Source organism: Zingiber officinale, chromosome 2A (assembly GCF_018446385.1).
Source record: "Zingiber officinale cultivar Zhangliang chromosome 2A, Zo_v1.1, whole genome shotgun sequence".
In the NCBI taxonomy this organism is placed as follows: Eukaryota; Viridiplantae; Streptophyta; class Magnoliopsida; order Zingiberales; family Zingiberaceae; genus Zingiber; species Zingiber officinale.
Window position 1 is genome coordinate 122,998,002 of NC_055988.1, and position 26,703 is coordinate 123,024,704.

General features: G+C 39.8%; 2 protein-coding genes across 2 annotated transcripts; both read right to left on the reverse strand.

Moving 5' to 3' along the window:
- Positions 1 to 4,705: 4,705 nt before the first annotated feature.
- On the reverse strand, positions 4,706 to 6,037 carry LOC122042165 (mitogen-activated protein kinase kinase kinase 18-like). The gene has a single exon (XM_042602142.1). It carries the CDS (start codon positions 6,008 to 6,010, stop codon positions 4,706 to 4,708), a length of 1,305 nt encoding a protein of 434 aa, XP_042458076.1. The 5' UTR covers positions 6,011 to 6,037.
- Positions 6,038 to 8,239: 2,202 nt separating this feature from the next.
- Positions 8,240 to 17,293, reverse strand: LOC122042164 (phosphatidylinositol/phosphatidylcholine transfer protein SFH6-like). Its single transcript, XM_042602141.1, has 15 exons — positions 17,049 to 17,293; positions 16,923 to 16,966; positions 15,526 to 15,814; positions 14,708 to 14,807; positions 13,501 to 13,767; positions 13,321 to 13,398; positions 13,035 to 13,136; positions 12,902 to 12,951; positions 12,691 to 12,790; positions 12,481 to 12,579; positions 12,283 to 12,399; positions 11,008 to 11,143; positions 9,760 to 10,160; positions 8,870 to 8,944; positions 8,240 to 8,547 (listed from the first exon to the last, which is right to left on the reverse strand). Exons 2-15 carry the CDS (start codon positions 16,954 to 16,956, stop codon positions 8,521 to 8,523), a joined length of 1,875 nt encoding a protein of 624 aa, XP_042458075.1. The 5' UTR covers positions 16,957 to 16,966; positions 17,049 to 17,293; the 3' UTR covers positions 8,240 to 8,520.
- Between the last annotated feature and the right edge of the window lie 9,410 nt (positions 17,294 to 26,703).

Below are 26,703 nucleotides of genomic sequence, written 5' to 3' on the forward strand. Positions count from 1 at the left end.
GAGAAGAAAAAGAGAGTGGGGCCTCCTATGGAAAAAGATTGGGAGAAGGCACAAGTCTTTGTGAATTTTCTCAAGAGGTTTCATGATACTACATTGCAACTTAGTGCTACCAAGAAAACTACATCACCCTTGATTTGGGAGGAAATAGTTGCAATGAGGATGATCATTGATGAGACAATACTTGACACTACTGATCCTTCATTACAAGAAGTTGCTAAGAGAATGGAGAGTAAGTTCAATAAGTATTGGGGTAATCTTGAGAAGGTGAACAAGCTTATTTTCCTAGGTCACATTCTAGATCCTCGTTATAAACTTCAAATGATTGGGATCCATTTGGGAGATATGAAATTGGATGCTAGTAAAATACAATCCTTTTTTGACAGTTTAAAGAATTGTCTAATGGAGTTGTATCATGCATATAAAGGAAATTCATCTTTGGATCATATTAATGGGATTGATGATGGCGATGTAGATAAAGATTTGATGGAAATGTATAAGAATGATCCCATTAAACTAAACTATCATATGAAAATGGCTCAACTAAGAAAAGCTCAAAAGCAAGCAGAAATAACCAATGAGGTGGACAAGTACTTCTCGGATCCTTTTGTGAAATGGAGCTCAAACTTCGATATTTTGGAATGGTGGAAAGGAAATACAACGACATTTCCAGTCTTGTCTAAGATTGCCAAGGATATTTTTTCAATCCCTTCATTTCAATCCCTTCATCTACTGTTGCTAGTGAGAATGCTTTTAGCCTTGGGAGGAGGGTTGTAGATCCATTTAGGGCATCATTGCATCCCAAAATGGTGGAGGCACTTGTATGCACTAGTGACTGGCTTAGAGGTGAAGAAATTAACTTATACAAGGAGCCGACAGAAGATGAATTCAACTTTTATAAGGATTGTGAAGAAATGGTCACAAGTAAGTCAATATTTAACTTGCTTATCTTGGTATAGAGACTATAGACTATAGAATATAAATTATGCTTATATGATATTTGTTGTTTGTAGGTACCCTCATTACTTAATTGTGGATGCTCCTGCTTACCAATAAAGGCAGATATTGAAGAATATGAATATCATCAGCAGTAGTGTTTTGTGAATGATGATCTTTAAGACATCTACTTAGTTATCCTCATTTATGAACATTTGTATCTTTTTATTTCTGACTGTTGCAGTGTTGCTATCTCCATCAATGAACATTTTCTCCATCAATGTTGTTATAAAACTTATGTTGTTTGCTTGTAGTTATTTTGGAGGTTTATCTATTTGTTTATTTTTGATTTTCTAGTTCTGTGGATTTGATTGATAGTAAGTTGTTGGACCAATGATCTCCTGGCTGTGGGTATTTGGATCGGTCTGCAGACCGATCCAGGTTGTCTGGATCGGTCAACAGACCGATCCAGTGACGCCAAGGCTATCTGATCGGTCTGGTGACCAATCAGTAACCACACAGAATGTTTCTGTGGGATATCTGATCGGTCTGGTGACCGATCAGTAATGAAACAGAATGAAGCAAGGCGATCTGGGAGTTGGGGATCGGTCTGGGGACCGATCAGCCTAAGGCCTGATCGGGAGATTCCCGGACTGATCAAGATGGAGCCTGATCGGTCCAGACCTAGCCGTTGCGACACAACGGCTATCTCTGCTTCGTCTGTTTTCGTCTGTTCTTCTTCGCAGGTTGCAGGGAGATACCAGATGATATAAGGCCTCTACAGTGAAGAACGAAAAAAAACACTGGAAGAGCTGCTTCTGCTAATTCTTCTTCTTCCTCTTGAGCTTTGCTGAGCTCTCAGTTTGCTGAAGCTTCGCGTGAGCTTCAGTTCCAGATTTGATTTAAACAGATTTCTTCTTCATCATGGATTTTCTCTGCTTCCTGCAGTATAACAACAGGATCCTCTTCTTCCAAAATTACACTTCTTTTGGTTTATACTGGTAGATTTACAATATTTCTGGTAGTTTGATAATATCTCAGTACTGATATAGACTCAAAATACTGTTGTATAGTGAAAATATTTGAACATTCGGGATATCATCTCCCTACCCGACGGAATCCCGAACATTCAGGATCCCGAACATTCGGGTCCCGACACTTGTCGGGTACGGGATCGGGAGAAAAAATTGATTCCCAATTTTTATCGGGACGGGAATTGGGTAAGATTGTTACGGAACGGGTCCCTACCCGATTCCAACCCTAGCCCGGGTACCTTATCATGTACCTCCGCCCTTGGTTGTATGATGTTATCAATTGATTCATAGTTAGTTAATTCGAATATTGCCTTCGGGAGTGCTGGGAATAAAGTTATAATGATCCGGGATTAAAATTCAGTAAGGCTACGTTTGGTTGGATGTAATGTAATCTAGCTTGTAATGTAATCAAATTTATAATGTAATGTAATGTAATCTTGATTACATTACTACGTTTGGAAATGTAATGTATGTAATATTTGATTACAAGGATGATTACATTCTTTTGTTTGGTATCTATTATTTTTTATCAGGAATGTAATTTGTATTATTATAAAATGACAAAAATGTCCTACGACCTCTATTGACGGTCGCTGCACTTCTGCCGGAGCTTGCGGCAGCTACCGGCCTCCGCCGCCGCCGACCGCCGCCGCCGCCGGCCGACGGTGGACTAAGGGTATATTCGGTATTTAAATTTTGGTGGGACGGTGACCTCGTAATGTAATCGGATTACATAGAATTTACTTTGTAATCCAGATTACAAAACTTCACTACATTTTGTAATCCAGATTACATTACATTACAAGTTTAAAAGTGAAACAAACAAAATAATCTGCCTTGTAATATAATCAGGATTACATTACAAGGCAGATTACGCCCTACCAAACGCAGCCTGGATTTCACTTTACATGCATAGACACTTTCCTATCTCAATGATAATGGACAGTTTGGGAGGTTATTGTGACGGTTGCATAATTTTTTTTGTTAATTCAAATATTCGGTAGATGAATTGATTTTATATGGATTTAATTTATTCAATTTCAGGATAAAATAAATTCGATCCAACTTATTTTAAAATATTTAATTTAATCGATATTTTGAATTGATAGAGAGGTTGGTGTGGGTGTGATTAATTTGAATAGGAGAAGGGCGAGGCCAAGGACAGCTGGCAACTCGCAGCCGGTGCTCGGCGTCGGCACGCTCGATGAGGTGGCTACCAACCAGGCAACCAATCGCTGACGAGGCACGCGTTACATGCTTGTGTATCTCTAATTTTGACTTATATTATTACCAAAACCAAAAATATTCAAAATAACACTTAATAAATTAAATTATAATCATTTTAATTATTTAAGTGTGAAAAATTATGATATTATAAATAATAAATATATACATAAATTTTAAATTTATTATATTGTGTAAAATTTCTTAAAGGATAATGATTCTCAACTCAGCTTTCCCGTAACAACACCGACGACTTGCTCGGGCAATGCAAACGCGGCATGCAGTTGACCGGAAGAGAGCAAATCCATCTCGGATCTGTCTTGTCGTCGTTGATGTACACGTGGCGGATTTACACCGTCGCGACGACAACTCTAGAAGCCAGATCGCCGGCCAAACGACCTGCTTCGCCGACATTGTTTGACCTTGTCCCTAGTTTCGTGTCAAACGTCGACTCGTGGGAAAAGAAAGAAAGTTGAAGTGAACGCTCGACTCCGACTCAATCCGAACTAGGAGCTTCCAATTCCTTCAAGTCCCACCTGCCCAATTTTCTAGACGTCGTACCAAACGTCAACGCCCACGCGTAGACGTTGACTTATGAATTTGAAGATGCATCATTTCACACGCACAATATGATCACTTATAATCAAAATTGAAAGGAAAATATGAAAGAAGAACGTCAATAAACTTAACTAAATCAAGTCGAAGACTTTGTCAATCAATTATCTATATAGACAGCTCGAATTTCAAATATAATAAATATTCTAAAGGTTAATTATAAGATGCATCCCGGGTAAATCTTATCGGGTCGTCGTCCCATCTCGATCATGTACATTGGCCAGCACCCTCCGTATTTATAGGCCCCATCGAGCCCCAACCTCTTTTAACCATGCATCCATAATGATTCCATCGAGTGAACTCTTTTTAACCTCAACCTTCGACATCCCTTGACCTTGACGTGAGACCAACTCTAACAAGATTGTCCATTCTAAGGGCGACATCTGGTTAATGACTCGATAAAGTTAGAGGTACGGTTCAATGGTTATCGTCCTTAATGTGACTCATGTAGTCACTTAAGTGGCTCTTTTAGGACTAGATAGGTCTTCTATCACACGAAGGGTATTATTCTTTTTTTAATGGCTCGCTCTCTTGCATTATTGCATATGCGCGTAAACTTGATCATCGGAGGATCACGCCGATAATGTTGACCTCCAACTGACGTGCTTTAATTTGGTGCTACTGCCATAGCTCTAAAGGAAGAAGGAACCCAATCGGACGAAGGACACCATCAACGCCAATTGTACTCCGGATTTGTCAGATGGATTTTAAAAAACTTGAATTATCAAAGAAAGAAAAAGAAGGAAACAAAGTTGGTCACGAGCAAAAGGTAAACGTGCGCCGACGGCGCATCTCCAACTGTGTCCAGCTTACGCCTGCCTGTGGCCTGTGGATGTGGTCGGTCTTCCTCATTAACACCTTTTCTTATTAATTATACGGACCATTAATTCCAACTTAAGCTAATCACCTAAATCACGCTCTGTTTCCTCTTTAGCTGGCTCGCCGGAATATGCTTTCACTATTCGCTTGAAAGAATTCATAACTATATAGGAAAACAAAAAAAGGAACAAGTGCGGCAAGCTTGAGATAAAGATTGAATTTTTACTATCACTGTTGACGACGAACACAGGGGATTGACTGCGTTCTACAATTACATTCGTCATCGGTTCTACAGGAAATGGATCGATTCTGTTATCTGGAACTTGAATTGAATCGAAGAAAGAGGGTTCGGGTCCTTCTGAAGCGCTGAGTTCGTCGTCATCTTCTGCTGTCGCCGCCGGAGATTGCATCTTGTCGGACCTTACTGTGATCCAGTTGTCGTCGCTTTCCCAGTTGATCGCCGGAGAGGCGCTGCCGGCGAGAAGCCGGAGCCTCTCCTCCGGGCTGTCGTAGTGGTGCTCTTCTTCTTCGGAGTCCGGCCACATGCTCTGCTCCAGCGTGCTCTTCGGGGATACCCAGATTTGATCTGCTGGGGTGGAGGCGTTTTCCGGCCAGCTCATCGTCTTCGCCACGAACGGGTGATGAAGCAGTTGCTCCGCCGTCCACCGCCCTTTTGCGTCCCTCTTCAAGCACTTCCCCACGAAGTCCCTCGCCTCCGCCGACAACCACCCGGGGCACTCGGGGACGTCGCCGGTGAACCCGGAGCGGTGAAGAGCCGCCACCGGGTCGGCGACGTCCGGCCACGGCGGCCGCCCGGTCGCCATTTCTATGACCGTGCACCCGAGCGCCCACACGTCGGCGGGCAAGCCCTGCGCCTCCCCGCGCGCGGCCTCCGGCGCCATGTACATCGGCGTCCCCGACAACGGCGGCGCTGCGGTCCGCCGCGCGCACCCGAAGTCCGCGAGCTTCGCGAGTCCTCCGGAAAAGACGAGGACATTCCGGCTCTTGACGTCGCGGTGCGCGACGCCGGCGGCGTGGAGGTGGGCCAAGCCGCGGAGGAGGTCGCCGGCGTAGGAGCGGATCTCCGGCTCTTCGAGGCGGCCGCCGCGAGCATCTATGCGGTCGGAGAGGGAACCGAGAGAAGCATACTCTAGGAAGAGGTTGTAGACTCCATCGGCGACCTCGAAGCCGAGGTAGGAGACGATGTTGGGGTGGTGCCGGAGGGAGGAGAGGATCCCCTGCTCTCGTTGCAGAGGAGCTGAGACGGACACGTCGGCATACTTGACGGCAAATACGATGCCGGAGGGGGACGCCACCGCCGAAGAGACGGCGGCGGCGGAGCCACGGCCGATGGTCGGGCCTCGACGCCACTCTCCGACGGCCATATCAGGATCAAATCCGGAACTCGGTGAGTCGATTTGGATCTCGACAGAGAGCAGAGACGTTTATATACCAGACAAAGTTGACTTTCTGAGATCTTTCCCACTGGCGGTCGGCGGAGCGGCGGAAGGACGAGTTATCATCGATCACATGTGGAGAACGCGGTGAGGGTTGACGGCGAAGAGACTCCAGACGAGCAGACGGCGTGGCTTGTCCGACCAGTTGAAACCGTCCGCGTACGATCTTCATGGCGGGACCCCTTGACTCTCCATAGGACCGGTGCAGAAAGTCATCATAGTCAACGCCATCAATGATTTAGCTGTTGGTCATCAATTTTGACAAGTGTACGGCTGGAGATTCGAAGGGCGAATTTGGAATGGCCTAGATGGATAGGGAAATTATTTTTATTATATAATTTATATTTAAAAAAATGATTAATGTTGACCTTCCTATTTATATAAAATCGGACACCTAACTTCTCTATTTATATAAAATAATATACTTGTTTTAAAAATATCTTCCATTTATTGCACCCATTTTGTTTTACTAGAATTGAATAAAAAATATTTAATATGCTAGTATTCGTGTGGTAAAAGGCGTTTAAGCCAAATAATTATGAAATACTGATCATGTCTGACCGTAATTTCGCACCCACACTTGGAATTTCACCATCGCGTCCCGCTATGATTTTGGAAGCAAACCGCAAGCAATTCATACGGGTCGCAATTTCATGGTCAAACCGTGAGCTTACTGCTACCTCATCATGATTAGCCACAATTTTACCATCAATTGTCTGAGATTTCACGGTGATCGCAAATACAAACTTCAAAAATATTGGAGATTCCTCAAACGAATATTTTTATTGCCACAAAAGGCGATGAGGATGGAAGAGTAGCGAATATTAGGTGAGAGGGTAACCCTTGCACCCAATGACCAAATGGAGAAAGGTATGGATAAAGGTGGTTATGATTTACCTTATCTTTGAATGGGGTGAGTAAGGGAGAGAGAGGGGAGGGGAGGAAAAGAAAGGGAAGTAAAATATTTATATTCTCCTTATTTAAAAGGGAGGGAAGTTTCATTAACACAATGTGTTACTGTATTTGGGAGGAAAGTTAAGATAATGAAAGTTAAATATATAAAATTATTTAATTATCCATACTTTTGTTAAAGACTTACGCATTCAAGAACTTAGTACATTTTACCTACATTTATTGATTAAGACTTACGCATTCAAACAATTATAGCTCATTTGTTAAAGTTAACGTCAGCCTCAAAATCGACGTCGATGGAATGTGAGCGTCGGACGGTGCGAGTTAGGCAGTGTGAGTCGAGATGTGCAAGTGTTTTTCATCGCAGCGCAAAAATACCTAAAACAATAATTTTGAGAAATAATATAATAAAATAGAAATAAAATTAGAATATAAATTTTTATAATTCTCCTTCCCCTTCCTTAGATCCCAAATCGAAATGTAAAAGAAATTCTTTCATTTCATGGATAAGAAACATTAAAACTTACCCTTTCTCACCTTACCTTTCTTTCCATAGCTCACTTCCTCCTAAATAAAATTTCAATTTTCCTTCTCCTTTTTTATCCTTCCTCACCTTCCCTCACCTTCTCCTAAACAGTGGGTTAGGTGGTTGCACCCAACACAGTTGGGAAATTGACTTTGGACGAACAACCCAACAGTTGACTTCTTGTTCAAAATGCCTCAAAAATTCATATAGATGTTTAACAAGTCAAACATCCTTTTAATTAGATGGGTACAATTCCAAATAGTATTCTAATTAGGTAGCCCTACACTTCACATGCCTCTCTGTGGATCTACTGCAGGTCATCTACGAAACGACACTACACATGTAAAGTCACATTCCGTAAAAAGATCCATATAATCAACTTCACTAACCTCACTTAGTGAGATAAAAACTTAATTATTATCATACATAGTTTGTCACATGTGAACCATAAACGAGGAAGACCATCCTTGTAAGAAGCGTAAACAGGAAGTAAAAGCTTCGAATATACCTCTGAGAGGAAAGAAGCATTTCGATTGTCGCCCTCTGCAAACTGTCTCAATGAATGGCCTCCTCGGCCGCTTCCAGCTCCTCGCAAACCAACTGTGCTCATCCCAACTATAGTTTATTATAGGCCACAAGGAAATATTATTTCTAATCTGTTGAATAAGAACATAAAGGATAAAGTTTTAGGAGACTAGGGATATCACTTGAGATGCATCTGAACGAAACACAATCGCGCTGCAACTACAGATCGAAGGTAGAATTACTAGACGTAGTCACGTAGGATACATAGTACACGATTTCACACTAGTTACGATAGGCAACTCCCGTGGGTCAGAAGACAGAACAAGCTTATAAATTACATATATATCGGCATTAAGGAGTTCAGTCTCAATCAAATATATCATATACATATGCCTTGTATTTATTATATATAGATATTGAACAAACTGCAGTGGTCCTTTTCCGCCTGTGTTTCGATCTAAGCTGGCGTCGGGCTTCAGAAACACAATGAAAATTTCTTCTTCTGCAAAACAGGGAAATTGTTACGGTCAGGAAATCGCGAGTATTAGCAGTACAATGCGAATGAATGAGCGACCAAGTGTTTTGAAATGTTGATTCCACTTAGAGTTGGTGAATATTTTTCCATCTAATCAGACACCAGTTTATATCTTGATAACTCGAGAAACTACTAATGCTCAGATACTGTCTGGAAATTTACAAGGATGGAATACAACATCTCAATGTCGTACAGTGAGGAGAATGTTCACAATTGAATTAGTTTGAGGATCATAGATGCCAAAAGGTAAATTTTTTAAAGGCGCAGACCATATTACGATGTAACTTACCTGAAGCTTAGCCTCCCTTTGCTGGTCAATATATGCAAGCAGCTCCTCTTGTCTCATCAGAGCTTCATATAGAGCCTGCTCAGACACAATTAATGATGATAAATGTGTATATTGATGCATAATTTGATTGCATGACCACCAAATATAAAACAGAATGCTACATGAATTTGAGAAAATTTTGTAGTGCATTAGAATCTAAACATTAAAGCAAAATACGTGAAGTGAGTTTTTAGATGGATGAGTCATAGCATCAGCACTTTGGATAGATAGATAGGTCATGCCATCACTTTGATTAGGGATTAGAAAACATCAGCAATCATATTTGTTTTCTCAGCTGCAACTCTTTGATTGGAAGAAACATTATAAACAAGCATTTTAATAAATAATTATGCCAAATACCTGTTTAAGAGTATTAAATGCATTAATCACCTCAAATCCCTATTTGAGCAAGTATATGTAAGTATTGTTTTCCTTAACAAAAAAAAAAAAAAAAGAACTGCTGCCAAAGTTTATCAAGGAATGACTGAATTAGAAATAGAATATGAACTAGTAATGTAGATTTACATAAAACTCATTGGAGGAATAAGATAAATAATTGGGACAAGCATGACTCGATGGAGGAGGATGAATTAGAAAGAGAAGAACATGAAGATATAAGCATAAGGTGAAACACTGCTGGAGGTTCAAGTACTGGAACAACATATATTCATTAATCAACCTGACTTTCTGAGAAGCATTACTATACAATATTAGATGGGAAATGTTGGATGATACAGCTTTCTCCAAGAAACATTTATTTTGTGCCTACTGCTTGAATTGAAACCGAAGTTCGATTACATTTATTTTGATATGCTAGTTGTGGTAATCCAGAACAAAAAGTATAAACGCACCTTTTTAGTAGAAATGAGCTCAGCTTCTAGTGCATCCACACGACGAACAGCAGCATCAAGCAATTCCTCTTTTTCGTGAGGCATTTTAGTAGGTTTTGTTTGAAGCTCATCAACCTTTTCTTCCAGTTCTCCCAACCTTTTTAAAACTGATGAAAGCAGATCTACTTCTTTGTAAGCAGGGGAAGGAGAAGGGGGTCGAAATTCCTCTTTAGTCATAGGATCCAGATCAAATTCAGGATAGTAATGATCAAACTCTGCCCTTTTATGTTGAAACTTTTTGTTTAGACTAACGACTGAACAGAGCATAGTGTAAAGTGTCATAATGAAGGCAGCAAGCCATGTGATAATTTGAGCCTTTAATCCTTCTGAAGTCTTCCCCCTGTCCAACAATGGAAATCTACCTGGAACAAGCAAGCTACTCTAATTAGCCAAGAAGACCTTATATTGCATGGGAAAATAATAAACTACATTAATACATAACTTAATGAAGCATGTGTTAATTGACCTTAAAGGGAGTTATGCTCAAATTGCAACAAGAATATGAAAAGAAAGGACTATTAAAGGGGTATATCCAGAGTTAATACTATAGTTAGATATAGGTCAAAATATACATATGGAGTTAGGAACCTAAATACACAATGTAACAAAATGTAAAATCAGTTACCATATTTGCTGAGTGACTACATATGATGTTAGGGCCCTAATTACATATGGTGTAGAATAGTTTCAGTTACCATATTTGATGAGTGACTACATATGATGTTAGGGCCCTAACTACATATGGTGTAGAATACTTTCAGTTAGCATATTTGCTGAGTGACTACATATGATGTTAGGGCCCTAATTACATATGGTGTAGAATAGTTTCAGTTAGCATATTCATTGACTAAATCTTTGAAAGGCCTTAGAACAAAATACATAATGTAACAAGCTGAGGTTTTACAACATTTTAAAACTAGCTTGTGACAGAGATCTAATTATAAATAGATGGGGTCTATTCATAAATATAAACATCACAAGGAAGTAACATTGTAAAATGATGTAAAATAACACATATATATACGCTGAAGGGAGTAGTTAGGGGAAGGGAATAACTCAAATGATTTTTCACAATACAAATATAAAATGGCATATTGGATAATCGTGTACCTCTGAACTTAATATATAATGCTTATTTTTCATTGTTGAACAACATAAGATACTATCACTGTTAAAAATAGTTTTGAGATAAGCAATTAGCTCACTGACCATTAGCTGAATAATGTGTTGAACTAGAATTTTGACTATTCCATCCTACATCTACTGCCTTGTCAACCATTGGGACACAGTCTTCGTACTCAGAAGAGACACCAGATGTGGTGCTTGCCTTTCCTGTAATTTTTGCCTGCATATTATTTTAAAGTAACTTAATTAATTTGTGCCAACACCAAAAGTTAGAGATGATTATTTACAAAGAGGCTAATGCATGGTTGCTATTGTTTAAGAAGGCCATTAGTTAAGTAGCAAGTATAGAGCTAGTACAGTAGTATAATGGCATTACTGAGTGTGTCCCTCTAGACCTAGGACCTCCTATATAGAGTTATGGATGCATGTATCACTCTTAAACATGCTAGCTATACCCTTTTTTTAATCAAAGACTCAGAATATAAATTTAATCAAGAGATTTTCAAGGATTTCTTATATACAATATGCCATGACTTGAAAAACTAATAACCTAATAGAGAATATTCTGCAGATGTCAACAGAATAGAGATTTTTCTTATGGAGGGATAGATAATAGTTTAATTCTGAGTATATGTACAATCCCAGGAGTGTTAATCAAGTAACAGAAAACATTTATAAATGCACAATAGTAACATAAAGGTTCTCTCACTACAAGCAAACAATAATACCACGTATGTTGGAACCTGAAAGATAAACCATAAAGCAATCATGCTGGCAACAATAAAAAAGTATACCTTTTCCTTTTCTTTTGCAATTCATCAGAACTACTCTCTCCAACTTACGTTGATTCCAATTTGTCAGTCTAGTTCAGTTTCAAAACAATATTAAATATAGCTTTATCATTTTGAGTGATTAAATTAGATGTATTACTAATACAACCCAATACCCCAACTAAATCTCAAATATTCCAGTCACTCTTTCGCTTATTGTTATGCCTTTCTCATTTAGTCTGCTGCAAATTAGCTAATGTTTGACTCTTTAACTCCAATCATCAATTATTATGCCTTGCTACCTTCCACCAACAAATTGTTATTCTAACTCCCCTTTAGTCAAATCATGTTAGACTTCAATGTTACAAACCTGTGCTCTGAGCTTTTTCCTGTATTCCATCACATCACCTATCCTATTCTTTTCTAGTTCCTCTGAGCATAAAAATTCTTCATAATAGATTGGCATAAAAATTCCTTATAAAATAATATATTCTCAAGTCTCGGAAAAATTCATGGAATTCTCTTGTTTGTGGCGTTTAGAAATAAAAGGAATCAGGACCTAGTCAACCTGCAAGAAACTAGAGCTTACCTCTTCACGAACAGGGGTTAGCGGAGGATTATTAAAATAGTTGCCAGACTTTCTTGGATAAGCTGTGTCTTCAGCATCTGAGCCAGACTCTGCAGTAGATGTATCGCTTCCTTTTACCTGGAATTTAAACCAAAAGACCTTTAGTAACTGAAAACATGCTGACAAAGGCAGGTATTTTTTGCAGTTCTTAATTCTTACAAGCGGGTATCTTGGCTTAGCATAGGCAATAATCTTCCCCTCACTATTTGAAACAGTTACAATTTGCCTAGCACATTGTGCTTCGCCATGAAGAATCATCTGCTCAAAATCCAAAGTCCAAACCATCAAATAATGTTATACAACCTAGCGGGTCTTAATTCTTACAAGTGTGCGCATGGGCGTGTGAATAGAAAGATAATAGAAAAGAACCTTTGATATGTCAGGGTCTTTCCATGGACCTCGATCAGATCTCAGGCATCCTCCATGTTCAACACAACTACAGCTACCACCAAGAAATTCTGGCAACTCCCTAGAGAATCCAGAAACCACTTTTCAGGACATGAGAGAGAGAGAGAGAGAGAGAGAGAGTACTGTAAATTAAGATAAACAGGGCTAAGAATTCACAAACAAGGAAAGCGACCTCGAATCGATTATGTCAAGCAGCTTGTTCTGGTATTTAGTTCCAAGAACCTGAAGAAAAGTATGCAATTTATATACCCAGATCTAAACACAATATGTTAGTGTTAGCTGCTGCATTGTCTTGTTTCACTTACATGAATTTTAGAAGTCGTTCTAGGATCGAGGAATGATTTCACAGAATTCCATAATAGCCTAAAACCTGAACCAGCATTAATGATAAACATTTGGCACAATGTCTGCAGCAAATTAACGGTTGTTAAATTGAAACCAAAGTTAAAATGAAATAAATTGACAAAATGAGAAAGCAGTTGTCAAATAGATTTCTAAGTTAAAATGCAGTGTATTAAGAAAAATGAGAAAGGAAAATAAAATTTGAGCATGATAGTGCGTGGTGCATAAGCGTGTAAAGAATTAATATACCTCTGGGTAATTATCGTTGTCAATTTTTTGCAAACGTATAATCAGATCTCGTGCAGCCTTGGTGAAGTTTTTCATACCCTAATGAAATATAACATAAGTATTGACAGGTAAGTTCTCAGTAAACCATAAGTAGGCAACTGGAGTAATATATCATTAATTATGTAAAATATTCAAACATACCACTCCTTGCACATCTAGAATGGTTGTATTTGAATCAATGTGGCGTTTTGCTGCAATTGAACAAGCTGGAAACCTAATTAAGAAACACCTTTCAAACTCTTTCACGTGATATTTTATGTATCGATCCATAGTTGTCACTTGCATTAGCTTGTTTGCATCAACTTTTCCAAGCCTTTCAATGTAAACAGGTCTCCCCTCTTTATCCACGCCATGATAACCTTGTGGATAGTACTTTAAAACCTCATCTATCTCTGAATAATCAAAATCCTGATGAAGATATTTATATCAAATAACTGCGGTTTTCAACAAACATCCACATACTGATAAACTAAACCAGACCTCCCACCTTAATATTTGTTACAGAGCAAAGATTAAAATATGGGTTGAAGCAAGAGGCTGAAAAAAACAAAGAGGAAATGGATAGAAGGGGCATGGCCTGCAACTCTAGATTACAATTGTACACTATGTCAAGAATATTATAGATTTGTGTCATTTTTTCATCCAATCATAAACAATCAAAGGAGGCTAAGTAGACTCAAATAGCTTGGCATATAAATTTACAAATAGGCACAGTATGGATTGACAAGAATCACCATGTGGATCAGAAAGGTCAACAGTACTTCCATAATTAGCTATAATACAACAGGACTTGACAGAAAATCTTTGAACTAGAAAAGTGGCATTTTGGAGATTAATATAAATCATGAAAGTTCCATGAGGCAGAAAGTGTCATCAGATGAGTTGCTTTTACAGAATTTAATCAATTTTGTACTTCTGGTAAATTGTCACCTACAATTATCTAAACAAAAGATCACTTTGTTTCATCTTAATGTTTAAAATGGGATTCATCATGTTATGAATAGCAAGGATTGAATACTATGGTGAGGATAGATATGGGAGAAGAGAACAATGGTCTTCTTAGAAGAGGGTGAAGGAGAAGAGAGATTGCAATGTTTATGATTAAACATGTTTAACTATTGCTAACATAAAATTCACATCTGAATAGCCAATTTAGTTGAAAACAGAGGAAAATATTTTTGTTGCTCGTCAAGATTCCAATTTCAGATGTCTAGACCTAAGTAATATTGAACACTTTTGAATATTTAAACACTTTTGAATAGAAGGAACATACATATGATTTTATGAAGGTATTGACTTTATAGATTCAAAATTCCAATTCATGAGAATTGATCAATTTGCTCATTACCTCAATAATAGTATCGGTACCAAATTCTTGCCTCCATTTAAGCATTTCTGACCACATGCGCTTCGCTTTCTCAATATCAAATTTCCGTGCTTTCAGAAATCTAAAGGTAAACATGTCATTAGTAAGTAAGAAAATAAAAAATAACTTCAAAATGAAAATAAGACAGTAAGGAACTAGGGATAGAAGAATCAGTTTCAGCAGCAATAAGATTGGCAGTTTCAAGTTACGGCAAACAATTTTATGACTGTATAATGTCACTTCTTGCAGTATAATTAGCACAACACTAACTGAAAGTTTCCAGAAAACACAGCAAAACAATGTCAATATCTGAACTTGACCAGGATTTCAGTCTATTAATTTTACTTATTCTAACTATCAAAATCTCATTTCTTCTAGCCCCAAAATGGTTGAGACAACATTATATGCCATGTGTCAAGAAGTCGACAACATCAAGACACCTGCTCTAGCTTGAGACACTACATAAAACTTGTTGGAAGGCAACCATAGGAGCCAATTGCATTGGAAGAGGATCACCAAAGCTCAACAGCATAGAAGTAGTGGCTAGCAGAGTGCTCCTAGGAAACAAGGGAATAGGAAACCCTACCTTAAAAAATGGCAGACAGGACTAGATACATGTATAGGGGACACATAGAGAAAAATAAATTATAGAGAGAATAATCATATATAATTTACTTGAACATGTCATTTCACATATTTTAGGGACTGTTATCAGTTACTATATACCCTAGTTCAATTGTTGATTGCAAAGAACCTTCCCTTTCTGTATTAGCACTGTTTATAAGGATAAGGTAGGTTACCTCAACAACATATGATAATCATCATGCTTCAATGGTAGCAACTCATCCTGAATTAAGGACTGGCGAAATGCATCAACAGCTCGTAGCTCTTCAATGTCTCTAACATCCTCGATTGGAATAGTGCTAGTGAGCTTATCAAGTTTCTTTCTACTCCTTCGCCTCAAAGAATGTCTGAATTTAGTAGATGCACTTATTGCTCTTTTCTTCAAAGATCCGATTTTTGTCTTCCTCTCATCTTCTGAGTTCTCGACATCTGATTTCTTTTCATGATTGGAGAACCCCTCAAAACCTGCAAGTCCAACAAAAATCAGTGATAATGTCTATGTCAAAATACATTTAACCATTGGAAGGAAACTCGTGCATCAAGCATAACAAATTTCATAAGAAGCAAAGTATGCAGATATGTATAGATACCAAACTGCATCATATTTTATAACCCTTTTACCTGATAATGGTGCTTAAGTCAGTCTAATTCCAGAAAACATGTCAACAATGTCAAACTGATTTGTCGGCAAAGGATGAGAAAGCAACCAAACCAACTTTCTAACTCTTTGATCCGAGAAGTTAAACCAAATCTAAGTTTTTGACAAAGTGTGCAAAATCATCAAGATCTTTGTTATGTTTATAATCAATGAATAAATTGAATCGTGACTGGTTAGTGATTGTATGTTCTTAGTAGCATCTAATTATGTCCACAGGTGTTGTAATGATGCCCATAGTGGCCCAGGCAACAAGGGCTTCAATCACAGACCACTATATTAACTGCTGAAAGGTGGCGCAGTCAAGCCTTATCTTCAAGCTCATCAAAGTGATAAAATTTTGCATCCAGTAATCATTGAAAGCATCACAGGCCAAATTGGTGCACTGTATAGCAAATTATTTAAAATTTCAGTTGATCAAGTGCAAATCTGTGATGAAACTTATGATTGCCACCACCAAAAAGGTTCAGAAAGCAAAATAACTATAGGTTGAAACAGGGGACACTAACACATGAAGGAGGTCAAACAAACAGAAGCACATGGCCTAAATGAAGACAATTTCACTTATGGTCGTCAATAACTCCAAATCCAAAAATTTGCAGCAGAGGCAGTTAAGAAGGTTAGCACTATCAGGACCACCGTGCTAGACTAGATATGAAATTCTTCACTTCAAGGAAGCAGAGCTCAGTTAATTATTTTAAATTTATTTGAAGAGGAAAATACATATTATTCTATCTTTTAGAGGAAATCCAATGGACCTCATGTTTTCCCCCCTTCTGTTCATGTTTCTAGATCTACCAAATCCACGAGGACCACGACAACAAGAACTTAGCTATGGAAGTTTAGCAGAAGAAAATAGGAAAAAAAAAACAAACTTACGAGCTAAAAATAGGGAAAATTATGCCAACAACAACTTACAAGGCCTCGCGAATCGGTCAAGTGGCCCTGACATATCCACCGGTCTGAAAAAAAAACAAAGAGGCAAATTTTGAATCAAAAAGCTGAACAATAACAACGGGAGTACCCTCACAAACGTCAAACTACCAGAAACCCTAGAAAGAAGAACAAGTAGCCAAGCAGGTCCGAACAGTCAAAAGAAACAGCCCCTATCGAAACTTCCTAATCCCTCAGAAGCGGGGGTGGAGGACAGCGTCGAGGCGTCCGCCGGCCGGCGGAGTAACGGAGCTCCTGCCGCCGATTATCGAACTTTGCAAGCTGATCCGCCTCTCCTTTTCTGTGTGGTTTCTTCTTTCTGCACGAAAGAAAAACGAAAAGGAGAAGAAAAACAAAACGTTTTAAATATAAATAAAAATACATAGAGAAAGAGACGTTGAACAATTCGATGAGCACGACGGTGGAACGTTCCCCGCTGAACAGGATCGAGTCTTTTTATTGGTTGCATCTGTCAGACCCATCAAGATCAGAGTGGCCACCACCTGTTTAGGTGGAGCATATTGCTATGGTAGGGTCTCGAATCCTGTATCGTGAACAAAAAGAGACATAAAATCCTTGATGCGAATTATTCTCGAAATAAAATGATCGGGGAACTTCTTTTTCACCCACAATTTATCCGATTTTTCAATCTAATCCTCTCTATTAAATTAGGAAAAAATGAAATACAAATAAATAAATATAAATATTTCAAAAAAATCTACAGAAATCATAGAGCTTAATCACTTTACCATCCTGTTCAAATTAATTCATCGTCCTGTATATAATTGGTGGTAAAAGATGAATACGTTCGCTCCTAATGTTCTTGTCAACCCGTCTCATGATCAACACGGAGAAGATAAATCATGAATGATTACTAATCTTTGAAATAGTGATTAACATATAAGAAAAATATTTATCTCGATTTTATTAAAATTTCAACCTTGATCTCATTCCAGAGTCGTCCTGTATGTAATGTAACATATGATGCTCATCCAACAGCTGCTAAAATGAGATCTCGGATATGTGGTACTAGTTTGACGATGAAAAGAAATTTCAACTCTTTTCAGAAATAAAAAATTTAGGAAGGTCCCCTCGCTCGTGATGTTTCGAGGCGCGTGCTTACTTTGACTTAGTGGGTTGTGACACTATCAAATTAACTTAAAATTTAATATTATTATGCATTTCAAATTTATTTATATTTATTCAATGAAAATTTCAAACAATTCATTAAATTAAATGAATAAATCTTAAACGGATATATTTAACTTATTAATTTTTATAAATAAATACTATAAACTAACATCGAATTTACTGATCAATCAAATAATTTTTTTAAAAATAAAAGTTTTAAATAATAAAAACAGTATTGGTGGAGTAGAATAACATCTAAGATTTTAGTTGAAATTTAAACATATTTTTAAATTAAATAGAAGGTAATTCATCATAATATCTAACTTTTATATTTATCAAAAAACATAAAAAGAATATATTGATGGTGAAGAATAAATGATCTGTTCAGTGGATGCCAATTGTAAAAGGTATGACAGTGATGAGAGGGCAGTGGGTGGGCGTTGGGGCCCGCACGCAATTAAGTGGGTTACGGTTCGCTATCGTAAATTTAATTGGATATTCGCGTAAAGCTTCTCGATCACAGCAAGCATTCATGGATATTCGCGTCGCTGCCCACCAAAACGATAAATTTCACCCTATCGGTACATGTACAGATATGGTCTTAATCTCTCATGATAAAATGATAAGATTTATTATTTAAGTATGAGTTTCATCATCTCAATATGAGAAATTGAGACAATATCTAGATAGACAGGATCGAATTAACCAAAACGAACCGAGAATGCAAGTTCTAATTAATATTTTTATTATATTAATATTATAAAAAATAAAATCTATAATTATAATGATAATAATAATAATAATAATAATAATTTTTTATCCCATTGAAAAAATATATATTCTACAATGCATCATAATGGGACTCAAATAATGAAAGCTTAATATAAAATAAGTTACATACAATTAATTTTATTTCAAAAAGTTATCTTATATTTTAATTTCATTATTTTTTTTTACTTTTAGGTTAGTTAAATAATCACCAGAAATAGCAACTATCTAACAAATAATACCTACGACTACAATTAAATTGACTGTATCCTAAAAGAAAATGAAGTTGGATAGATTGACTTTATCAAAGTCAATTGTAAAATAATAATAAGAGGGAGTGAGTGGCTAACTTTTAATCAACAAAGGTGATAAAATAGTGATTAATTTTGTTGAAATGTCACACTGATTTCTGAAGTAGTCAGATTGTTTTTTAAATAGCAGAAGATATAAAAGAAACAGAGATTGGTCTATCGTTCTGGACTGACTTATGAACAAACAAATGCTGCCAAAATAAACTAAAAAACTAATTTACATTTAAATATATACGCCACATAAATCATAGTTCCCAGAAACGTTGTTAATATCCTGTACAAATGGATAAATAAATAAATAGATAGAGTAGGAGGCCTGAAGCACAAACTTGAAACAGTGGGACTAAGTTTGAGGTGGAATGCATGCGGATGAGAACTCTTATGACTTCCATATGTCGGATTATTTGTAGGTCGGTTATAAAATTTGATATTTTATCTTATTATTTGTGTGGTCCGATAATTTAATGGTATGGATAGTTACATTTTATCCTCGCATAGTGATATTAAGAGGATACTTATTTCACTGTCTTGTCAAGTGGATGAGCCGTCCACATAGATCCTCCAAGTCATTTCCGGCTCAGTGTTTTGTACCTCAGTGATGAAATCCGCTAAGGCTTGAGACTTTTTTGTCGTCCAGGCTTGATATTGTATGTCAAATTCACTTAGCTCGGTGATCTATTTGATCAACCGTCCGGATGCTTCTGGATTAAGGAGGACTTTTCCCAGCGCGCTGTTAGTTAGCACAACTATAGGATGCGAAAGAAAGTATGGACGAAGCCTCCGGGCGGCGAGGATCAGTCCATACACCAATTTTCCAAGACAGATGTAGTAGAATTCTGTATCTTTCAATATATTGTTGATACAGTCTGACCTGGCTGTTGTTTTGATGTTGACACTGATTTAAGTTTGTATCAGATGTTAATTGAACTCGGATTGATTACTGATCAAGGTTGATCATGTGGAAGGGAAAAGTCCAAGTTGGAAACTTGGCACGCGAAGTCGGAGAGGGCTCGGTAGCTCGTTCTCCGGACTAAGTCGGAGAGGGCTCGGTAGCTCGTTCTCCGGATCAGGTCAGAGAGGGCTCGGTAGCTCGTTCTCTGGACCGGACGAAGTCGGAGAGGGCTCAGTAGCTCGTTCTCTGGACAGGACGAAGTCGGAGAGGGCTCGGTAGCTCGTTCTCTGGACCGGATGAAGTCGGAGAGGGCTCTGTAGCTCGTTCTCTGGACCAGACGAAGTCGGAGAGGGCTCGGCAGCTCGTTCTCCGGACTAGGTCAGAGAGGGCTCGGGAGCTCGTTCTCTGGACCGGATTAGGTCAGAGAGGGCTCGGTAGCTCGTTCTCGGACCAATCCTAGTATCACATAGGCGTTGGATTGGTCAACAGACCGATCCAGTGATACTTTGGATGACTGATCGGTCCGCAGACCAATCTAGTGAGACTAAATTTTCTGATCGGTCTGGTGACCGATCAGGAAACACTCAGTAGCACATCGAGTAATCGATCGAGACCGATCGAAACACTCAGAGCACCGAGTGCAACTGACAGGTCCGTAGACCGATCAAGAGAAAATGTCGCAGAAGAAAAAGGGTGGATCGGTCTATGGACCGATCCACATCAATCTGATCGGCCGCCACGACCGATCGACCGATCAGCCGTGTCCGATCGGTCCAGGTCTCGTGATCGGTCCGACCGATCCACGCTAAGTTCATTGTGTATGCGCTTTCTCGATATTTTCTCGATTCGCACTTCTTTTGCCCATCCTGCTTAACCTTCCGTGAGTCTTTTGAGATACAGTTGCGGTACCATACCGGCTTAGTTTCAAATTAAGCCTCATCAAAGGAATGAGACAAAGGATCTTTCCATCGCTTTCTCTCGCCAAATGCATTTCAAGCAACGCCTCTGACAGTTGCGATTGGTGTGTCTCCGGCGGATCGGCGATTGGCTTAACTCACGGTGATTGGTTCGAGCTCGAGGCACCAGTGAAGACCGTGGTTCTATTGGTGTGAGCTCAGAGAATCAGAAGAGGAAGAGATGCGATTGGCGACGCCGTAGCTTGCAGCAGGGATTCGGTGCAGGTTGGCAGCGATCCGGTGCAGGCTGATCGAATGCAGAGACATAAGAAACAGTGTATGCTGGAAAGAAGAAGAGAACGTGAAGCAAGTGAAAAGCTGTGTGTGTTTCGGTTGAGAGCTTGCTGTGTTCTTGGACTCTGTCTTCATCATCTTCGTGGTTGTGAGCTTACTTCGATTTTCTTTGAGCCACTGTGATCTGTAAGTCTTGTGTGCTTCATTTTAAATCTGTTCGAAGACTTTGTGGAGAGGTTTCTCCACCGAGAAGGAGAGCTTCATTAGCCGGTGTCATCCGGGGTGTGATCTATCGAAGATCAAGGGCTCGTCCACCTTACGGACACGCCGAGGAGTAGGGGCAAGTTATCCCCGAACCTCGTATATCTTGTGTTAGTGGTGCTTGGTTCTTTTCTCGTATAATTTCTTTTTGTTTGCTTATTTTCCGCTGCGCTAACAAACTCGCTTAGAATTTTTGTGAAAAGATTAAGATTTTGGTGAAGGCTATTCCCCCCCCCCCCCCCCCCCTCCTCTCTAGCCATCCAAAGGATCCCAACATATATGACTTAAGAAATATACCAACTGTTATTCAACGTCGTTCTGCCTCACCAACGTTGAGCCGATCGCTCATTCTATAGACGACAAGTATATCCAGAGTGGCTCACCCGTGATGGGCTTAGCCAGTACAAGTAAGGAGGCTAGGTATTTCTTAAGCTCTTCCTGTGCCTTACCGCATTCTGCATCTCACTGAACTTTGTCCCTCGGCACAAAATCTTGAAGAATGGATGACTCCGATCAAACGACTTAGATATAAATCTTGATAGTGTCGTGATCTGTACGATCAATCGCTAGGCCTCCTTCAAGTTATGGAGTGGGAGCATGTCCTGCAACGCCTTCACCTTGCTTGGATTTGCTTCTATACCTCGCTCGGTCACAATGTAATCAAGGAAGCGCCCGCTTTTCGCCCCGAACAAACACTTACTCGGGTTAAGCTACCTCCCGTACGTCCTCAAGGTCGGGTAGGTCTCATTGACGTCTGCACACAGGTCAGTTGCTCGGAGCAATTTTATTAATATGTCATCGACGTATACCTCCATATTACGATCAATCTGGGGCCGGAATTCCACCGTCCGCGTGTTATCTGTTGCAGGGCTGAGCAGGATAGCCGCTCGGCCGGAAGTCCACTATCCGCGTGCTTTGTTGATGTAGAGTCTATTTTCAGGCCAAGTGGGCTAGGCGCTCGGTCGAAGTTGAACTCTGTCGATGTCGGGCCTCGTTGGTTGGCCGAGCGAGGTTGCCGCTTGCCTCGGCTTCTGCGCGTCGTTCTCCCTTAAGCGTCAGTTGTTTAAATGCTCTCCGTGTCGAAGTTGACGATGGGTCGGGGCCTTCTCTCCGGTCGGGGCATGTTTCGCCCGACCGGTCGATGCCTTCTACGCGTTGACTGCCTTAACTTTGACCTCCATCGTGGCAACGGGGTGGGATCCTTCATCATCACAAGCCTCCCCCTCAAGTCGAGTCGAAGGAGGTTGTAGTCTGACTGACTCGACAATTGTCCAAGTAGCTTTCCTCTCGATCGACCTTCGACACTGTGTGGTTTCCGATTGAGATAAGACCGACCCTGGCCGATCGACCTGTTGAAGCTTGTCGTTTGGGCATAGGTATGCTCCCTCGATCCGATCAGCACGACGAATGTTTACACTTGTGAAATCTTTCCTTGGGCTGTCTTGAGCGAGCGCGAGCCATGCTGACATCATCCAGATTTCTAGGAAATCGTGCAAATCTATGTGCATTAAGGTTGAGAGCACTTCCATGTCGGCATGCTGACATGTGGCGAGGCGCCACGTGTCACGCCCAATGCTACCGCACGTCTGACGTGACAGACGTGATGTGACGTTTGACAGTTTGAATTCAACAACCCTATCTTCGTCTAGGTTTCCGCGACCTAGATTGGACTGCTCCGCTCGGTCATCTCTAAGGCTTATAAGCTCGCTGCGTCGCCTCCTTCGCACACTTCTTCGAGTTCGAGTTCTCCGGCAGCAACCTTCCTCTGCTTCTATGCGACCTTCTCAAGCGACCCTCCGCCACTCCGCCACTATTCCTCGGCGATTCCTTTTACTTGTCTTCCTATGACTTCCCAGTAAGCCCTTTCCCTTACTCTCGTGTTTCTTCTTTCCGACCGCCTTTTCTCTTTTGCTTTCTCTGTTTCCATGGCAAGTTCTTCACAGCCATGTGCCTCTGTCCCTGGACTCTGGTACACATCCATGGAGTCTAGGTTCGATGGAGGCGATGTTGAGAGCTTGAGAGACGTTTTCGAAATTCCTTCCGATCATCATATCGTTCTTCCTTCTCCCTCCGATCGACCCAACTCTCCACCGACCAGCTGTATCTGTTTCTTTCAGGATTAGTTTATCGTCGGTCTACGGTTTCTGCTCCACCCCTTTATCCAAGCCGTTTGTAAGTAGTTCCGCATTTCCCTTCCTCAATTAATGCCTAACTCCTTTATGTTGTTGTGCGGAGTCATTGTCCTATTCCGTCTGCACGACATTCCTCTTACCCCAGATCTTTCATTATTTTTATTACCCTAAATTGTCCGATCCAGGGACTTTCCTCTTCCAATCTCGAATTGGTTTAGTATTCTTCAACGAGATACCGACCTCCAACAAGCACTGGAAAGATTTTTTTTTTCATGCACTTTCTCGAGCAGCCAGACTTCCCGAACCACTGGCAGCTCGAAGTGGCGCCTCAACCACCCTTGAAAAGCTACAAGGGATAATGAATGCAACCTCGATGTTGGCCAATCAGAAGTAGGAAATCCAGAAGTTGCTGCTGTTGGTTGGTCTTAGGAATATCGTACCAGTTCCCCTGTACAAAAATTTTGTACAAGTCCTGAACCTATCCTAACAACCTATTGTGTTCTTTAGAAATTAAATTCGGAATCGCAAACGGAACTTAATATTATTGATTCCAAATTTAAATTATCTGTTCTTAGAGGTTTAGACTTGGATCGCAAATGATACTTAACATTATAGATCCAAATCCACCTATGTTATAAATTCAATTAAATATTTATTTCAAAAATTGGCTCCCAAGTCAAACATGGTGAGGCACTTGGTCTTCTAGGATATGGGAACATCCACCACTACCTCGACAAAACCTCTTAATGAAATTCAATATTTAATTTCCTTATATAACTCTAGGTTTAACCAAAAAGAACAATCAAATCACAAGATCGAAAAATAAAAGAAACACAAATTCGAAACAAATCCGAACATCTAGAATCTCTAGCCTCTTGTGTTTGGAATTCATACAAAGAAAAAACTAGTATGATGCAGAAAATAATTACTAGTTATACCTTTCTTTGTATGCAACAACCTCTTGATTTTCTACCGTATTCCTCTTCTTATCTCGGACGTCGTGTGGGCGACGATCTTCTAAGACGAGAACCACCCAAGCCCTTCTTTTTCCTTCTTCCAAGTTTCGACCAAGCAAATTTCTCCAAGAGATAGCAAGTCTCGGCCACGACCACCAAGCTCCAAGGGATGCTAGAAACAAAAGCCTCCTTTTCCTCCTTCTTCTCCTAGCAAGATCCGGCCACCTTCCAAGCTCCAAGAGATGATGAGGTTCGACCAAGGAGAAGAAAGAAAAAGGAAAAGGGAGAATAAGAGGGTCGGTCACACCAAGGAAGAGAGGAGAGGAATAGAAGAGAGTTTATTTTGTGAAGGCACCCTCTCCCTCTCTTTTATAATCCTTGGTCTTGGCAAATATGGAAAATTTTAATAAAAACTTCCTTATTTTCTTTGCTATGAAAAGGAAAATTTAATTGATAAAAAATAATTTCCTTTTCTTTTATTAAAGTGGTCGGCCACCTCTAATTCTCCAAGCAAGAAAAGTTTTAATCATAAGAATTAAAACTTCCTAATTTGTTTTTGGAAATCTTCCGAAGCAAGAAGCTGATCTGGGGCCCCTCGGCTTTCTCCTTGCTACATCCCATGGCATGGATCTCCAATCGCCTAGCGTATGACTTCCTGGCTCGGTTGGAATCACCGTCGGTTGGCCCTTCGACGATCATGCCTATCTCTCCTCGGGATGTGTTGCTTCTATTTTCTTCTTCCCGAGCGGATGGTGTATTTCGCTCGGCTGAGTCTCGAGAGGGATCAATGGCATCCCTCTGTCGATGTTGATGGTGCCGCTCAGGCACCCTTCTTTCGTCTTCCTGTCGCCCAGTAGATCGATATCTTTGTCGTCGATCGGGGATTGGAGACCGGTGGCAGTATCCTCTTGGGGTTGGTCGGCTGACGACTGGTGTCAGATCGCGGCAATCCCACGTGTTGTGAGTTGATGATTGGTGAAAGGAGTAAAATATGGATGTCCATACCTTGCGTCTTGTCATTTTCGGCCTACCGGAGGCCACATGCTGCATGACATATGTAATATCCGTAAATTTTCTATTCCAAAAGAGCAAAAAGAAATAGAAGAAGAGAAAAGAAATAAAAATATATTCATAAATGGTCCGGGCTAGGATTGAACCCTAGACCTCTTAATTGAGATTTGTTTAAATAGCCATTAGGTGGCGATAAAGCATCACATTGGCAATAGGAAACTATTCCTTATATGTAGGTTATGTGGGAAGAGATTCTTTAACTTCCACTTAGTATAAAAGGGAATGGAAGAGACTAAAACCTAAAATCTTTTCATTTCCTCTTCTCCTTTAGCCGAAATTTCTTCCTCCTCCCTTCAAATTTTGGCCAAGAACCTTAGGGTTCCATCCCTTGAAGCTTTTTAAGAGGAGAATCTAAGAGGAGGGTTTTCTTCCGAGGATTAGTACGCGGGTGAAGAGAAATCCGGAGGCCAAGGCATACAAGGGAGGCTTATTCTCCCAACCCCCTAGTGGTATAATTGTAAGAAATAGCGAAAGGAAGTAAGTATCTCTCACCTGCAGTATAAGTTGCTTCTATGTTACATATATTGATACGTTTTAAACATGTAAAGGAAGATGCATGTTATGCGATGTTTATTACATGTTAACAAAAGATAGCTGCTATGATATATAAGATACCCTCCAAGTGTAGGATTAAGAGCAATGTTAGAGTATCTTGATTTGTTTCTCATTAAGTTTTGGGACTAAGAAGCATAATTAAGTGCCCTAAAGTGCTTCCCTATAAGTGTGAGGGATTAAGCGCACATAAGATGCTTGTTGAAATGACAAGTAAGTGCAAGTATAAGAAAATAATATTTAAAAGAAAGTATTTTACTTTAGAAAGACATGTACTGGACACAAGGTCTATAGGTGGGCTCCTAGATCGCCCCTAGGCCCCTATATCGCTTAGTAGTACCTTGATAGGTTCGGGATTAGCTACCTCGGATTTTATTAAGGATGCGCGTAAAGTGGTATAATGCCGGGCCCAAAGCAAGTTGATTATTATTTTCACTAATTATGTAATATAAAGTTTTCAAACTTCATGGTTTGTCTTAGTGGAAGTTTCCTAAGTAGAGAA

Coding starts and splice junctions, on each gene's coding strand:
- LOC122042164 (XM_042602141.1), bottom strand. CDS start 16,956: ATGTCAGGGCCACTTGACCGATTCGCGAGGCCTT. Junction 12,952..13,034: donor GAACGACTTCTAAAATTCAT/GTAAGTGAAACA, acceptor ACTTTTCTTCAG/GTTCTTGGAACTAAATACCA. Junction 11,144..12,282: donor TAACCCCTGTTCGTGAAGAG/GTAAGCTCTAGT, acceptor AATAATATGCAG/GCAAAAATTACAGGAAAGGC.
- LOC122042165 (XM_042602142.1), bottom strand. CDS start 6,010: ATGGCCGTCGGAGAGTGGCGTCGAGGCCCGACCATCGGCCGTGGCTCC.